Source organism: Hylobates moloch, unplaced genomic scaffold (genome assembly GCF_009828535.3).
Source record: "Hylobates moloch isolate HMO894 unplaced genomic scaffold, HMol_V3 SCAFFOLD_5, whole genome shotgun sequence".
In the NCBI taxonomy this organism is placed as follows: Eukaryota; Metazoa; Chordata; class Mammalia; order Primates; family Hylobatidae; genus Hylobates; species Hylobates moloch.
Genome location: NW_026652280.1, coordinates 56,215,773 through 56,233,616, shown reverse-complemented (window position 1 = coordinate 56,233,616; position 17,844 = coordinate 56,215,773). Strand labels below are relative to the sequence as shown.

Genomic DNA, 17,844 nt, shown 5'->3' with positions numbered 1-17,844 from the left:
TTGGGTATACATCCAAAAGTGGAACTGCTGAATCATATAATAATCCTACTTTTGATGTTTTGAAGAAGCACCATACTGTTTTCCATAGCAGCTGCACCACTGTGCATTCCCACCCATGGTGCTCAAGGGTTCCAACTTCTCCACATCTTTACCAACACTTGTTATTCTCTGGTTTTTTGGTAACAGCCATTCTCATAGGTGTGAAGTGGTATCTCCTATAGTTCTGATTTGCATTTTCCTAATGATTAATGATGTTGAGCCTCTTTTCATGGATTTATCAGTCTTTAAATGTCATCTGTGGAGAAACATCTATTCAAGTCCTTTGCCCATTTTTCAATCAGGTTGTTTGCTTTTGTTCTATTAAGTTTTATGAGGTCTCTATATAGCCTATAAGTGAATCCCGCAATTGCTGAGCGATTAGGAAATATTTCCTCCTTTTCTGGGGGTTGCCTTTTTACTTTGTTGATAGTATCCTTTAAAGCACCAAAATTTTTCATTTTGATGGAGTCCAATTACTCTATTTTTTCTTCTGTTGCCTGTGCCTTTGGTGTCATATGCAAGAAATCCTTGCCAAATCCAACGTCATGAAGCTTTTCCCCTAGGAGTTCAATGTTAATAATAAGCCATTTTATGGCCGTGTGAGGTGGCTCATGCCTGTAATCCCAGCACTTTGGGAGGCTGAGGCGGGTGGATCATCTGAAGTCGGGAGTTTGAGACTAGCCTGACCAACATGGAGAAACTCCGTCTCTAGTATTTTTTATACTAAAAATACAAAAGTAGCCAGGCGTGGTAGTGCATGCCTGTAACCCCAGCTACTCGGGAGGCTGAGGCAGGAGAATCACTTGAACCCAGGAGGCAGAGGTTGCAGTGAGCCGAGATCACACCATTGCACTCCAGCCTGGGCAACAAAAGCAAAACTCCATCTCAGAAAAAAAAAAAAGCCATTTTATAAGAGTTACAGGACAATTTTTAGACGGAGCAAGACGATAAGAAAAATCTGGGGAGGAGTTTACTGTATTGCCACTGAGCCCACATTTTAAAAACTAATCCTTGTAGTTGGACTCTGATCACCTGTGATGAAAACACAATGTGACAGAGGGAGCTGCCTCTCATCAGCAGTAACAGGGACATTAGGGGTGGACGCTCCATTCTACACCAACATTTACACTCTTCCTTTGTGGATCCAACTTCCTTTATGATATTGGAGCCAAACAAAGAGAGAGGGGACCCATGGGTACCATTTTGCTTAACTGAGTAACTCACTCCACATGGGTTTAATGATCCATGTGTGTTTCCTCACCAACATCCCCCCACTGCACACACAATCCCATCTCCATCCCCAGTATGTTGAGTGAATATTGTGCTCACGGAAGAGAGAAACAAGGACAAGCCATTAGGAAGGACCAAGATCAAAGAGCTGGGCAAGGAAAACAATTCCTGTCCTGTCAAGGTGCCTTGACCTAGACTTGTAGGGTCCCTCCAGCTGCAGACCCTGGCCTCCCCCAAGCAAGAAAACAGCATGGCTTGAGCCAAATCGCCAATGCCAGGATGGCCTCTCTCCACCAAGCTCAGTAATGTATGAATTTGTACATCTGTTCTGAACACTGGCCAGCACAGGCTGAGGCAGTCCTGTCCAGCTGAGAAGGCTTTTGACCAGGAAATTATAACAAGAGTCATGAGCCATCAAAGTCATACTGTTCCTCTAAGACTAACACTCATCCATCAGAGCCATCATCACTGTGACCTTACTCAGCGTAGGAAAGCTGGGCAAGCAGGCCCGAATCAGCCCAAGTCCAACTCACATTTCATCAAGATTGGTGACAGTAAGTAAGTGCCTGGCACATGCTTAACATAAAATATTCATGGTGGCTGTTCCCATGGTGAGCTGTGTGTCTTTCACTCCCTGCCCCATCCCCTTCAGTTCCTCAAGGTCAGAAACCAGGTCTTGTCTTTATGCCCCCAGCACATAGTAGGTCCCAAATAACTATGTGGTGAATGGATAGCTACAAGAAAAATCACCTTTCCCTTAACTCTGTAGATCATTTGGTTGTGAGTCTGAGGTAGAAAAACCAACCAAGAGCTTTTCCCATAGCATCTGCGCAGAGTTAACTCAGCTTCCTCCCAGAAGCTACACATCAGGAGAACAGAACTTCAAGGCCTTGTCAGATAAAGAAGGGCTTTATGGAGCAGAGCTACCCCAAAAGTGTTTTGCATAACAATACATCTATGGATTTTAATGGAGCACTTTTCCCACATTCCTTATGGATTCATTAAACTGACAGCTTGGCACCAGCATATTGATGCCTGTTTTCTATCCAACACAAACTGTACAAGTGCCTCATGTTTATCCACCCTATGAATTTCTAAGCAACGATGTAAAAACAAAGAGCTCAGAAACAAAGAAAAGATGCTGGGTTGAGTTATTTTACTATAAAACAATAATAAGCATCTGCTTTCCGCCCTCCTCCCACTCTAATTTGGTGTATTTGGTTTTTGGTTGTTTCCCTTTGTTCAAAGATTTTGAATTGCAACAGCTTCTTTTTGCTTATTTAAGAAGAATGTGCTCTCAGCAGGGTGCAGTGGCCCATGTCTGTAGTCCCAGCTACTCGGGAGGCTGAGGCAGGAGGATGACGTGAGCCCAAGAGTTTGAGGCCAGCATGGGCAACACAGTGAGACCCCCACTCTAAAAAAAGGCTGTGCTCTAGGAGAATGCCACTCAAAGTGCTGGTCCTCGAGAAGATAAGGAGTTGGCAAGAGAATGTAAACTCAATGCATTGCTTCCTTCTTCAAAATGTCTTGCTATGAAAAAAAAAAGCCAGCTCAATTAAACAGTGTGACTAGTGCCAAAGTCGATCTCCTCACGGACAGGTAACAAGGAATTCAAAGACCGGTACAGCTGCAGATCATAGCTCAAGAAGCATTGCTGAAGGCTGCAGAACTCCCCAACAGCCTGAAAACACACTAGACTGACATTTACCATGGTCTTCTGAGAGGGTTTGGCAACTTAGTATCAGTACCACTCTGTGTGTGTGTGTGTGTGTGTGTGTGTGTGTGTGTGTGTGTGTGTGTTAAAGCACTCCGATATTGAGGATCCATTCCAGCCTGCTCTCCATATCTGGGACCCAGGCAGAGATCCTATATGACTAGGCCTCCAAGTGTCTCCAACCACAGGGAATGGTTCAGGGAAGTCTTGAACCAGGGCTGGCCAATCAACATAATTCCAACCTTGTGGTCAGTTTTCAGATCAAGGATGGGCAGTGGCCCTGACTGATCCAATCAGAGTGAAGCCTGGGACTCATGCAGGAACTACCAGAAAAATGGTCTCTTTCCACTAAAGTTGTGAGAATGTGAGGCTGCAGTTGACACCCATTGTTGGGGGCAGCTGTACAACACTCATTGTTGCTATAAGGGGTGGGCTGGATGTGAAAAGAAACAAAGATGGGGAGCAGAATTGAAAGACAGAGAAACTGGATTCTGAGTATAATACTGGAGCCTCTGGACAAAGCCATTCGTGAAGTAGGTTTCTACCCCAAGACTTTTCAGTTATATGAACTGGTAAATCTTCCTTTTGCTTAGACCAGTTTTTGAGCTTTCTAACACTTGCAACTGAAAGAGTCTAATGTTATACAATGACTACTATACCCTGGGCTCACTCTAAAATCCATATGCATTGGCCCTAAAGAAACAATTCTGAAAAGGCAAAAGGTGGGGAGTTAGAAGAGCTGCCATGCCAGGTGCAGTAGCTCATGCCTGTAATCCCAGTGTTCTGGGAGGTTGAGGCGGTAGGATTGCTCGAGCCCAGGAGTTCAAGATCAGTCTGGGCAACAGAGCAAGACCCCCATCTCTAAAAGAAAATAAATAAATAGCTGGGTGTATTGGCACGTACCTGTATTCCCTGCTACTCGGGAGGCTGAGGTGGGAGGATCACTTGAGCCTATTGAGCCCAGAAGGTCAAGGCTCCAGTGGGCTGTGATTGTGCTACTGCACTCTAGCCTGAGCCACAAGACCACAACGGCAAGACTCTGTCCCAAAACAAAAAAACGAGAGCTGCCACTATCTGAGACTAGAGGCAGGTTTAGTAAGACTTTCCACACCTACATCTCTTCCTCTGTCAAGTGGTTAGCAGCTGCCTCACCTATCATCTGTCAAAAGATTGCAAGAATCACATAAAAGGACATGAAGGAAATCACTCTGGAAGCCTATGAAAAAAAGCACTGCATGAACAAAAAGTATTATTATTATGAACATAACACCTTGTTATTCAAACTTCAAAATTCTGGCAAATGTAACTATCCAGAGCCTAGAAAAAAATTTAAAAGCACTTGAGCAACACATTGCTTTTACCAAAATCCAATAGTCTATGGCGTAGGAGAGGAAACACTCTCTGCAGGCCAAAGGGTATAAACTGAGGCGGTAGGAGCCTGAGAACAAAGAAGGTGCAGCAAACAGCCAGGGCAAGCCTCGTGGTCTGAGCTGAGCAGCAACGTGCACCGTTGGTCAGTTCTCAGGCCCACCCAGGAAGGTTCTTCCCCATTGCATATATCACCCCATCTACTCAAGCTTATGAATCATGAAAGAAAAATCATTATTTAATTTCAAAATTACAGTCCTCACTGCTATTTTGCAACTTTGGAGTTGCTGTCCTAACAATAACATTGTCATCCAATTAGGCAGATTTTATTTGTTTTTACTGTTTTTATAGCTGAGATCTACGGGGCTAACATAACAAGAATTTTACATTAAAAGACTAAAATGTTTTGCACATTCTGTACTTTCCCCAAAGTCAGAATACAACTATTTTCTAGTAGATAAAAACAGTTAGCAGTCATGGTACAAGATTGGAGGAGGTATTAACATCATTCCCGATTTTTAAGCCACCTTCTGTTAATGATGGTTTTAATGGATTCTCTTTTGATGGCAAAATAAATAAATTTTTGGAGTTCCAAATAATGTATCTGGAAGTAGCTTAGCTCTTCACAGTTCCTGCATTTGAGGAGCTCAGTCCTGTGGGGAAGTGGTGGGAGGACAAAACAGTCAGCTTGTTTTACTAGCTTCCCCATGTACAGGACATCAACCCTGTGCCAGGCATTTGCATCCATGACCAAGCTCACCAGGCCACATTACCAATGGGCAGGGTTTGGTTCCTCAGAAGCAAGGAATAGTTTGGGCCCTGCCTCCCTGCTCCCGTGGACAGCTTACATTCAGGCAGAGCTGCGGCATTGCCACTCTGCCCATCTCCACAGGGAAGCAGTCCCAACAGGGCCTGTCTCTGGCCAGCTCTACAAATACCACTACTCTTTCTTCTGCTTCTCCCTGTGCATCCCCACCTTGTAACACAAGTTGGCCTTCCCTGTTATCTGATTATCTTCAACTCAACAAAAGGGAGTAATAGGTCCCATGTTGGCCTCAGGCCCAAGACTTGCTCTCCAATCTAGCTTTATCATTATTAAAGTGATTATTTGCCCTTATTGATCTGAGGCACGATAAGTTAAAAGGCAAAGGGGAAAGGGAGAGAGGAGTTGTTTCCCCTGAACCTCTAATACTTACCAGTCTGGACAAGGCTCTGGACCCAGCATAGATTATACCCACAAACAGCACTGAAGCAGGAAGCCACGCCAGAACATGAGATCTGAAAAGAGGGGAAAAAAGCAGTAACACTTTTGCCACTTTTTGTTAAGAAAGACCTTGCTGGAAAGGCTGACCCTCCAGATGCATCAACTACAGCAACAGAGGCTGTCTAAACATCCCTGGCAGACTTGTTAAGTGAGATGTGGTCTTTATCCATTGAGTGGTAGAGGCAGGTAAAGCCATCCTACCTACCATCCCATCATTACTGATCAGCTAGCCTAAGAGACCCCAGAAATAGAAATGGTAAACGCCTTGCTGCAGCTTGGAAGAGAGAACAGATCTGGTTTATTCCAAGGGCAGTGAACATTATTCTTTGGATTTTAAGTAACCAAAAGTTTTGAATCCACTACAAATTATTAAAAATTGAAAAGGTTATTTACCCAGGCTACACCAAACAGCTCCGTGGAATCACAACAAAAAGAATCAGTTTCAAGGGACGAAATTGAAAAAAAGAATCCCAGAACTTCAGTTGGGTGGCCATAGGCTGGTTTTTTCAACCATTAACCTGGCATTGCTGGAATTCTGGTTCAGGGACTCTTCAAGAACTTCTGAAGGGTACATCTATTTTTCAATTGTAGTCACAACAGGAACTGCTTTTCTCTTAAAATTTAGAATCAAAATCCTAGTTCTCACACGCAGTGCATATCACAGAGGTTGCAACCTGCTTCTCTCATCAGTTAGAAATGCATTTTATTGGCTGGGCACGGTGGCTCAGGCCTGTAATCCCAGCACTTTGGGAGGCTAAGACAGGTGGATCAGTTAAGGTCAGGAGTTCTAGACCAGCTTGGCCAACATGGTGAAACCCCATCTCTACTAAAAATACAAAAGTTAGCCGGGCATGTTGGTGGCGGGCACCTATAATACCAGCTACTCTGGAGGCTGAGGGAGGAGAATCACTTGAGCTCAGGAGGCAGAGTTTGCAGTGAGCCAAGATCACGCCACCGCAATCCAGCCTGGGTGACAGAGCAAGACCTTGTCTCAAAAAAATGAAAAAAGAAATACATTCGATCTACTAATTCAAGTTCCCAGAGTTATCCTAATAATGAATAAAAATAAATGAAACCATTCCAGCAGGATATAAGATAATAATCCCAACTAACTCAATGAACTGATCTCCTGGAATGATGCCTGCTCAAGAAATGGTCTTTGTTAATTTTATTAGCATGGGCAGGCACTCCATCCAAGATCAGGTCTGATCTGTACAACTTCCCGGAAAGCCTAGCATTTAAATGTTTCCAGTCTAGTAAGGGCCTTCAAACCTTACTTGCTGCATAAATTCATTGTGCAAATACTTACAGCAACTTACAAGGTGCTGAGAATTATCATTAACAGCAGCATCACAGGTAATATTTATTGAGCACTTGCCACAAACCAGGCACTTTGCTGGTTTTTTGTTTTATATGTTTTAAATGTGTTATATGCTGCATTTTTTGTTTTAAATGTTTTATATGTTGCATCTTTCTTAAAGTTGCACAATAATCTTATGAGGAAGGTATTTATTATTATTACTCTCATTGAACAGATGAGGAAACTGAGACACAAAGAGTTTAGATAATTTGCCTGTGGTTAAAAGAGCTGGTAAATGCCAAAGGCGGAATTTGAATTGAGGTCTGTCTCACTCCAAAGCCCTACCTGTTAAACGCCCATTCGTATTTTGCCTTCATGGACCTCATAATCTAATGGGAGACACTGACATACAGATAGATAAGCTGCAAACACTCAGATAATTGACCAAGCAGCCAATTATCTGAGGGATATTCTGTTATCACTAGTCCTGCTGCAATAGATGTCAGCACCCCCAACCAAAAGATGAACAGAGAAAGGAAGATCCCATCCTGCATTGCAATGGGTCAGGGGTGACATCAGTCAATTGCTATTCTTCTAGGAAGTGGCTTTTCCCACTTGACATTAAGCTCACATGAATCAAGGGAGGCAGGATACAGGCCCATGGCCTGTTGTGCACCAGAAGGAAGCCCAAAGAGCACATACTGCAGGCAGGGCATTGAGGAGGAAGGAGGAGGTGCACTGGGTGAAACGGCAGCTGGCCTCACTGCGGGAGGCCCAGGACTTTGGAATGTAAGGTCAGCGAGGCCCCAGACATGTGTACTCCATGCCCTCTTAAAACAAAGAAAACTGCTGAGTTATATATTCCAAGAGGCATCAGGGTGTTTGAATGGCCATGGACGTGAGGAAAAGAAAACATGCCTAGGGAACACCTTGTATTTTAACCCTCCTACCCTCAAATATAAAGAAATAACTTTAACTAGAAAAGAGATAACACAGGACTAGTAGGACCAAACAGACTTCTGGGAAGTGTTAGCGGACAGCGGAGTGAGCGTCTGCCTCCAGACTTGGGACCACCTCCCAGGCACAGGACCCCGGTGCTTGTGTTCTCCAAAGTCATCTCCCTCAGGGGCAACAGGGCCAAAGCAACACACACTCATGGCACTTCAGACACACAGGAGAGACGGTGGACTGCAGAGCCACCATGCTGTCAGTGTGACGGCTGTCTTTCCCCACACACACCAACCTAAGACCATAGCCACTGCTAAGAATAATACAGTTGAATCACTGGAAAAATTGCTGACAAAACAGGTGTGGGCAAGGCAAGTGTGAAGGGATAGGGCAAAAAGGAAAAAGAATTAAAAATCAAAGACTCTGGATTTATATTGTTTCAAAGTATCAAAGGTCTCATTCTACTGTAACCATGTATTTCAATGGAAAATCATAGCATATATGCAAGAAAAGGACACCAGTCAACAATCCACACACAAACGAAAAGCCTTACCACAAAATCAGCAAATTAATGCACACTTATATGTCTTTAATTAAAATAAATAGATTGTTTCAGCAAAAGATGATTCCCTAGGCCAGGTGCAGTAGCTCACACCTATAATCCCAGCACTTTGGGAGGCCAAAATGGAAGGATAATTTGAGGCTGGGAGTTTCAGACCAGCCTGGGCAACACAGCAAGCCTGTCTCTACAAAAAATTTAAAAATTCAACTGAGTGTGGTGGGTTGAGACTGTAGTCTCAGCTACTTGGGAGGCTAAGGTGGGAGAATCGTTTGAGCCCAGGAGGTCAAGGCTGCAGTGAACCATGATCATGCCATTGCACTCCAGCCTGGGCAGCAGGGGTAAGACCTTGTCTCTTTAAAAATATATAAAAATAGGCCAAGCGTGGTGACTCACGCCTGTAATCCCAGCACTTTGGGAGGCCGAGATGGGCAGATCACAAGGTCAGGAGTTCAAGACCAGCCTGGCCAATATGGTGAAACCCTGTCTCTTACTAAAAATACAAAAATTAGCTGAATATGGTGGTGGGCGCCTGTAGTCCCAGCTACTCAGGAGGCTGAGGCAGGAGAATCACTTGGATCTGGGAGGTGGAGGTTGCAGTGAGCCAAGATCGTGTCACTGCACTCCAGCCTGGGCGACAGAGTGAGACTCCCTCTGAAAAAAATAAAAAATAAAAACAAAAATAAAAATAAAAATAAGATTCCCTGATTTGTGTGACTTTCAATTAACCCACTAATTATCTGACTGACAGAGTCAGAAAAGGGAGCTCCTGGATATATTATTAATGTCTCCTCCACCCCTCAAATACACTGTGTCACATGGGTGGGAACTGTATGTGTTTTGTTCATATAAAATAAATGAAAACACTACATTGATAACAGCTGTAAAGGAGACTAAAGGACCATGCTATACCATAAGGGAAACTGACCTAATCAGTGAGAATAGGGAAACCTTCCCCATATACGTGATGTTTGAGATGAAATTCAAAGTTAAACTGGCTATAGGAGACAGGGTAGAACAGTGCAAGGGATGAGACATTCCAGACATAAACGTGGCATGTGCAAAGGTCCTGTGGCAAGAGGAAATTGGAGGAAGGCAAGTGTAGCTTGAGTAGATGGAGGAATAAACCCAGGGTAGGGAGGCCGTAATATGGTCTAACTTGCATTTTGACAAGGTTGCTCTGGCTATAGTATGGAGAACACGTTGGAACAGGGTTGGGGTGTGGTGCATTAAGACAGGAAAAAGTTGAAAACGCTTGACTGGAGAAAATCATGAATTCAGTCTTGAAAATTATGAACTTGAGATGCTTTTGGGACACCCAAGCAGAGATATCAAGTAGGCAACTGGATCAAGGATCCTTTCCTGTCCTCTAGTGAGCAAGAATGCACTGTTAAGTATGTCTTACATTTGGTTTTACTGTATTTCCTTATCCTTCAGTTTTGAGAATAAAATATACAAGGTGGGTGGATCACGAGGTCAGGAGATCGAGACCATCCTGCCTAACATGGTGAAACCCCATCTCTACTAAAAATACAAAAATTAGCTGGGCATAGTGGCTCATGTCTGTAGTCCCAGCTGCTTGGGAGGCTCAGGCAGGAGAATCTCTTGAATCTGGAAGGCAGAGATTGCAGTGAGCTGAGACTGTGCCACTGCACTCCAGCCTGGCGACAGAGCAAGACTCCGTCTCAGAAAAAAAAAAAAAATAAATACACATAACATTTTCTTCAACATAATGTCTCCCTTTAGTTTATTATTACAGCAATAAGAGCCTTCTGTGGCTTGGAAAGACTTGGTCACAAACCTATTCTTCATTGCTATGGTCTGAATCTGCGTCCCCTCAAAAGTCATATGTTGAAGTCCTAACCTTCAAAGTGATGGTACTAGGAGGTGGTGTCTTGTGGGAAGTGATTATGCCATAAGGGCAGAGCCTTCATGAATGGGATTAGTGTCCTTATAAAACAGCCCCAGGCAAGGCGTGGTGGCTCACACCTGTAATCCCAGCACTTTGGGAGGCCGAGGCAAGAGGATCATGAGGTCAGGAGATCGAGACCATCCTGGCCAACATGGTGAAACCCCGTCTCTACTAAAAATACAAAAATTAGCTGGGCATGGTGGCCCATGCCTGTAGTCCCAGCTACTCGGGAGTCTGAGGCAGGAGAATCACTTGAACTTGGGAGGCTTGCAGTGAGCCGAGTAGAGGTTTCAGTGAGCTGAGATCACACCATTGCACTCCAGCCTGGTGACAGAGCGGGACTCCATCTCAAAAACAAACAAACAAAAAGGCCAGGCACAGTGGCTCACACTGGTAATCCCAGCACTCCTAGCACTTTGGGAGGCCGAGGCAGGCGTATTACAAGGTCAAGAGATCGAGACCATCCTAGCCAACATGGTGAAACCCCATCTCTACTAAAAATACAAAAATTAGCTGGGCCTGGTGGCCCATGCCTGTAGTCCCAGCTACTCAGGAGGCTGAGGCAGGAGAACTGATTGAACCCAGGAGGCGGAGGTTGCAGTTAGCTGAGATTGCACCACTGCCCTCCAGCCTGGGCAACAGAGCGAGACTCCATCTCAAAACAAAAACAAAAACAAAAAAAAATCCAGGCCCAAGGGAGCTTGTTCACTTCTTGTACCAAGTGAGGACACAGATGGAAGGCACCTCCAATGAACCAGAAAAGTGGGCCCCCACCAGTCATCAAATCTGCTGGTGCCCTGATCTTGGACTTCACAGCCTCTAGGAGCTGTGATAAATAAATTTCTGTTGTTTATTTATTTATTTATTTGAGATGGAGTCTTGCTCTGTCACCCTGGCTGGAGTGCAATGGCACAATCTTGGCTCACTGCAACCTCCGCCTCCTGGGTTCAAGTGATTCTCTTGCCTCAACCTACCGAGTAGCTGGGGTTACAGGTGCCCACTACCACGCCTGGCTAATTTTTGCGTTTTTTAGTAGAGATGGGGTTTCACCATGTTGGTCAGGCTGATCTCAAACTCCAGACTTCAAGTTATCCACCTGCCTTGGCCTCCCAAAGTGCTGGGATTACAGGCATGAGCCACCACACCCGGCCAATTTCTGTTGTTTATAAGCCAGCTGGTCTATGCTATTTTGTTACAGAAGCCCAAATGAACTAAAACACTCGTTAACTCATTCATATTGATTAAGCACCCATTATATTCCAATATTCTAGTCAATGAAGACACAGCTCTTAATATGACAGACCAAGTCCAGTGGGAGAGTTAGGCAATAAGTAGATGGTAGTAGTCATGGGAGGAGAGAGATGGGTGAGGGGGAAGGAGAGAGAAAGCCTGTTGCAATGGCCGACAGCTCCATGTACATAATTTGAAGAACTGTTGACACTTATTCCTGCTGCTCAGGAATAAGGATTTGGATCTCTGGCTTTACAGGTTCCACAACTGTTACTGTGCTGTCACAATCCAGTGGGGTCAGACCTTTCAATAGTTAGTCACCTGGTATGTGTAAAATCCATGACAACTGAGATTTCCATACTTTTCCAGGTAGCATAGAGACAAGGTAAAGACATGAGCTACAAGTGTGGTGCTTCTTTGTGCTTTTGTCATCTCCTGAAATATTTTTTAAAGTCATTTCTTCAGGAAGAAATGAAGCTACAACTTTAAAATCGTAGTTAGTTCTGTACCTAAGGATTATTTTGTAGGGCGATATAGCAACAAGTGATAAAACTCATACCCAATTCTGGGCACTAGAGAGTATAATCTTACAACATTTACATGGTTATCCAAATCTTTTGAAATTATAATTAGTTTTCTTGCTCCCAAGGAACTGCCAGCAATTTGCAGATTAACTTTAGCCAATAGCTCTACGAGACAGAGAAACTTCACACATTTCCCTGGGCTGGGCTATGTTCTCAGTTCTAGTATAAGCCAGGTCATGTAGGGGTGGGGGAGAAGGATGTACAAGTCCAGGGCAAAGGGTTTCATACAGTGGAAAGAATGTGACCTTTGTGGTGTTAAAGCAGATAAGTAGGAGGCCATTAGCCTGATGCTGTCTCTGCACTAGGAGCTCTTAAGTAAGCAGACCACACCTAAACTGGGATGCATTTCTTGCAACTGACTGAAAAAGAAAAACCAAAACTGAGCCTCAATCACAGTCAACCAACCAACTGGTTAAAAATCAGGGACCTCCCACTGAGCTATACCCAAAGAAAGCCAATGCCTAGCTATAATCATTATGTAATATCTTTATTTCCACATTCGGCTACTTCACCTATAAAAGCTCACAGCCAGGCTGCTACAGTAGAGTTCTCTAAGCCTCCTCTGGTTCTGAGTGCTGCTTGAGTCATATTGTTGTTTGATCAAATAATCTCTGTTAAATTTATTTTGTCTAAAGTTTTTCTTTTCTTTATTTATTTAGAGATAGGCTCTCGCTCTGTTGCTCAGGCTGGAGTGCAATGTGCCATCACGGCTCACTGCAGCCTCAACCTCCCAGGCTCAAGTAATTCTCCCACCTCAGGCCTCCTAAGTAGCTGGGACTACAGGTGCACACCACCATGCCATGCTAATTACCTTATTTTATTTTTGTAGAGACAGTGTCTCCCTATGTTTTTCTCAGGCTGGTCTTGAACTCCTGGCCTCAAACAACTCTCCCACCTCAGCCTCCCAAAGTGCTGAGATTACAGGCATGAGCCACTGTGGCCAGCCTAAAGTTTTTCTTTTAATGTGGTCAGGCAAAACTGGATCTATATCCATAGTTTGCAATGAAAACTCACTTTTTTCTTTATCAAATGGGGATAATAATGCTCAGAAGGATTCTGAGAAGATAAGAGAATGAATATACAGTATTTGGGGGCAGTGCATGTCACATTAAAAACAACAACCACCTCAATAAATGTTGCCCTTCTGGCTTTTCTATACATCACTACAAGGACAGAAACCATCAAGGAAGACTGATAGATCTGCCTACATAAAATGCAACAGCTAAAAACACCATAAAGAAAATCAACAGAAAATTAACAAACCAGGAAAAAACACTGGCAACATATGAAACAGGCTGGATTTTGGTATCCTTAATGTATGATAAATCAATGAGAAAAAAAAAATCAGCTCTCCAAAAAAAAAAGTCAGTGGACAAAAACAGGTAATTCTGTCTGTCTGTCTGTCTCTTTCTCTCTCTCTCACACACACACAAGAAACATAAATGGCCAATAAACATATGAAAAATTATCCAACTTCTCTAATAATAAAAGAACTTTAAATTAAATAATTTTGAATTAAAGATATATCATGCTTTGCCCAAGAAACTAGCAAGTTTTTAAAATTATATCCAATAGAGAGGATAGTGAAACCAACACCTTCACACTGCTGTGAGATATAGACTGGTATCTTTCCGTAGGGTATGTATGTACTACTTGGCTGCATTTATCAAAAGCCTTAGTATGCATACTTTTTGAGCCAGAAAATTCACTTCCATGACTTTATCCTTGGATATGAGTAAAGTTACCTACAATAAAGTTTTCATTTATAGGTGGAAATAAAACAGCATTCTGACCTCTTTGCTGGTCAGCAAATATGCCAAGCACCTCAGGGCTGGCTACTGTTTCCTCTGCCAGGAACCCTCTCCCCACAAATCACCTGCATGGCCTGTTCTCTCACAGACTCAGATCTCTGCCTAAAAGTTATTTTATCTGTGAGTCCTTCTTACCCACTCTATATAAAATAACCCCCTATCCACTGGCCTGAGACACACACACACACACACACACACACACACACACACACACACACCCCTAACCTCTTACTTGGCTATATCCTCTGCATGTACCACAATTGGACACATTATGCACTTACATTTTCATGTGTTTATTGTCCGTCTACCTCAACTAGAATGTCAGCTCCACAAGGGCAACAATCTTTGTTTTGCTCCCTGCACATCTCCAGCACCAAGAACAATGCCTGGCATATAGCAGACACTCAAATATTTACAGAATGACTCTCCAGGTATTACTTTGGTATCTTAAAACTTTCTTTTTGTCTTCTCTCTCTAGATTGTTACAAGAGGAAAACAACATCAACAAAATCCAACCATGACCACAACTGACATTTCTTCTTTTTCTCCAGTCCTTTAGAGACTTTGCTCTGAACAGAATTGCTGGTGTTGACAGCTACTTGGTTTTCAAGAGCAGGGATAAGAACAAAAAAGGCCTATATCCCACACCTGTCTCTCTGAAATGGCCCTAATGCGGAATCTAACAATTTCAAATTCAATAAACATTTATTAACAATCATGTTGTAACCTAGAACTGTGACAACAACAAACTAACTGCATTAAAAAACACACATATTTTCCTTCAATAGACATGAACTTAAACTTAGAATCTTGGAATAGAGGTAGTTATTGTGCTTTCTGTATCTTATCTCTCTTTTTTTTTTTTATTAGAAAGTAGTACCTGCCTGGCACAGTGGCTCAGATTTAATCCCAACACTTTGGAAGGCCAAGGCTGGTGGATCACCTGAGGTCAGGAGTTCCAGACCAGCCTGGCCAACATAGTGAAACCCTGTCTGTACTAAAAATACAAAAATTAGCCAGGCATGGTGGTGGGCACCTGTAATTGCTGCTACTCGGGAGGCTGAGGCAGGAGAACTGATTGAACCCAGGAGGCGGAGGTTGCAGTTAGCCAAGATTGTGCCACTGCATTCCAGCCTGGGCAACAAGAATGAAACTCCATCTCAAAAAGGAAAAAAAAAAGAAAAAAAGTAGTATCTATCTATACTAGAAATTTTTGAAAATACAGATAATCAAGAAAAAGATTATAATTACAATGTCACTATCCACAGAAAACCACTGTTAATACCTTACTATATCTCCTTCCAATCAGTGTCTATATGCACACATATGAACACTCAATAAAAACGGGATGCTATTGTACATATTATTTACAACCTGCTTCACTTCACATCTTTCCATGTCAAAAAAGTCATCCCAAATTTATCAATAATTGAATACCAGCCCTACTGCTGGACATTTAAATTAATCCTACATTTTTACTATTCTAATACTGTATGGTTACCCTTAAATATACAGCTGGCCCTCTGTATCTGTGGGCTCCACATCCATTGATTCAATCAATCACAGATCAAAAATATTAGGAAAAAGGCCAGGTAAGGTGGTTTACGCCCTGTAATGCCAGCACTTTGGGAAGCCAAGGCAGAGGATCACCTGAGGTGAGGAGTTCAAGATCAGCCTGGCCAACATATAGTAAAACCCTGTCTCGACTAAAAAATGCAAAAATTAGCTGGGCATGGTGGCACATGCTTGTAGTCCCGGCTACTTGGGAAGCTGAGGCAGGAGAATGGATTGAACCCAGGAGGTGGAGGCTGCAGTGAGCCGAGATGCCGAGATCTCACCATTGCACTCCAGCCTGGGTGACAGAGCAGGACTCCGTCTCTTGAAAAAAAAAAAAAAAAAGGATGGTTGCATCTGTATTGAACATGGACAGATCTTTCTCTTGCCATTATTCTCTAAACAATACAGCATAACAACTACTGACGTAGCATTTACGTTGTAACCTAGAGATGATTTAACATATATGGGACGACATGTGTAGGTTATGTGCAAATACTGTGCTGTTTTATATCAGGAACTTTAGCACCTGGAAATGTTGTTATGAGAGGGATCCTAGAAGCAGTCCCCCACAAATACCAAGGGTCAACTGTATTCTTGTCTCATATTCATGGTGTTTTTGTGATATGCAGGATAAATTCCCTGAAGTGGAAATGCTATTAAAAGATATGTGCATTAGGCCGGGCGCGGTGGCTCACGCCTATAATCCCAGCACTTTGGGAGGCCGAGGCGGGTGGATCACGAGGTCAGGAGATCGAGACCATCCTGGCTAACACAGTGAAACCCTATCTCTATTAAAAATACAAAAAATTAGCCGGGCGCGGTGGCGGGCACCTATAGTCCCAGCTACTCTGGGAGGCTGAGGCAGGAGAATGGCATGAACCCGGGTGACGGAGCTTGCAGTGAGCCGAGATCGCGCCACTGCACTCCAGCCTGGGCAAAAGAGTGAGACTCTGTCTCAAAAAAAAAAAAAAAAAAAAAAAAAAGATAGGTGCCTTAAAGTTTGTAACTGGGGTTGGGGGCTGGGCGTAGTGGCTCACGCATGTAATCCCAGCACTTTGGGAGGCTGAGACGGGCAGATCACCTGAGGTCAGGAGTTCAAGATGAGCCTGGCCAACATGGTGAAACCCCTAAAAATATAAAAAGTAGCCGGGCATCATGGTGGGCGCCTGTAGTCCCAGCTACTTGGGAGACTGAGGCACGATAATTGCTTGAATCTGAGAGGCAGAGGCTGCAGTGGGCCAAGAACACACCACTGCACTCCAGCCTGGGCGACACAAGTGAGACTCCATCTCAAAAACAAAAAGAAAAAAGTTCATAACTAGGTACCAAATCACCTTCCAGAGAGGTTGTAATGACCTGCCCTCCTTTACAGATCTAATGCTGTCTGATTCTAGGATAGCCAGAGGCCTGAACATTAGGAACAAACTAGGCACATGCAACTAATGCAACAATTCCCCACCTCTAATTCTTCAGCTGGTGCCATCTGGACCTCCTGTGCTGGTTTATTCTTTCATTGTCCTGCTGGCCCACAAAGGAGGCAAGATGGAATTAAATCCTGAGACAGTCCTGGTGGGATCTCGGGTCCCTGTGGTGTGCGGGCCTCTAGGGAGCTACTGAGCTACAGAAGAAAGAAAGAAGGAAGGAAGGAAGGAGGGAAGGAGGGAAGGAAGGAAGGAGAGAATGAGAAGGAAGGAAAGAAAGAGAGGGGAAGGGAGGGGAGGGGAGGGAAGGGAAGGGAAGGGAAGGGAAGGGAAGGGAAGGGAAGGGAAGGGAAGGGGAGGGAAGGGAGAGAGAAGGGAAGGGAGAGAGAAGGGAAGGAGAGAGAAGGGAAGGAGAGAGAAGGGAAGGGACAGAGAAGGGAAGGGAGAGAGAAGGGAATGGAGAGAGAAAGGAAGGGAGAGAGAAAGAAGAAAGAAAGAGAGAAAGAAAGAAAAAGAAAGAAGGAGAGAAAGAAAAAAGAAGAAAGGAAGGAAGGAGAGAGAGAGAGAAAGAAAAGAAAAGAAAAGAAAAGAAAAGAAAAGAAAAGAAAAGAAAAGAAAAGAAAAGAAAAGAAAAGAAAAGAAAAGAAAAGAAAAGAAGTGTGTGCTGTAGGGTCTCCCAGCAACTCCTAGCCACAAAGATTGCAGACCTTACCATGTTGAAGGACTATTTGCCAAGGCGTCTAATTTGAAAACTGTGGTAATAGATGATCTTTCTTAACTATTTATAAGCACAAATACTGCATCTTGTTTGAATCATGGGCCTGTTTTTTGTTTGCATACACACTCTATCATCCCTAAGAACCCTGATGAACAAAGCATTTTACAAGAAGCTAACAAAAGTCTGTTG

At 43.5% G+C, this 17,844-nt stretch overlaps 1 protein-coding gene across 4 annotated transcripts in view; it reads right to left on the bottom strand.

Annotated features, from left to right (window-relative positions):
- Positions 1–17,844, bottom strand: part of TMEM241 (transmembrane protein 241) — a 147,362-nt gene that overhangs the window by 102,745 nt on the left and 26,773 nt on the right. For all 4 annotated transcript variants that reach the window (XR_009213503.1, XM_032152651.2, XM_058438560.1 and 1 more), the window contains one exon: positions 5,548–5,629. Coding sequence is in view for 3 of the 4 variants with exons in the window: in XM_032152651.2 (XP_032008542.1) it covers positions 5,548–5,629 (82 nt within the window). In the remaining variant the exon portion in view is untranslated. The remainder of the gene's footprint in view (positions 1–5,547; positions 5,630–17,844) is intronic.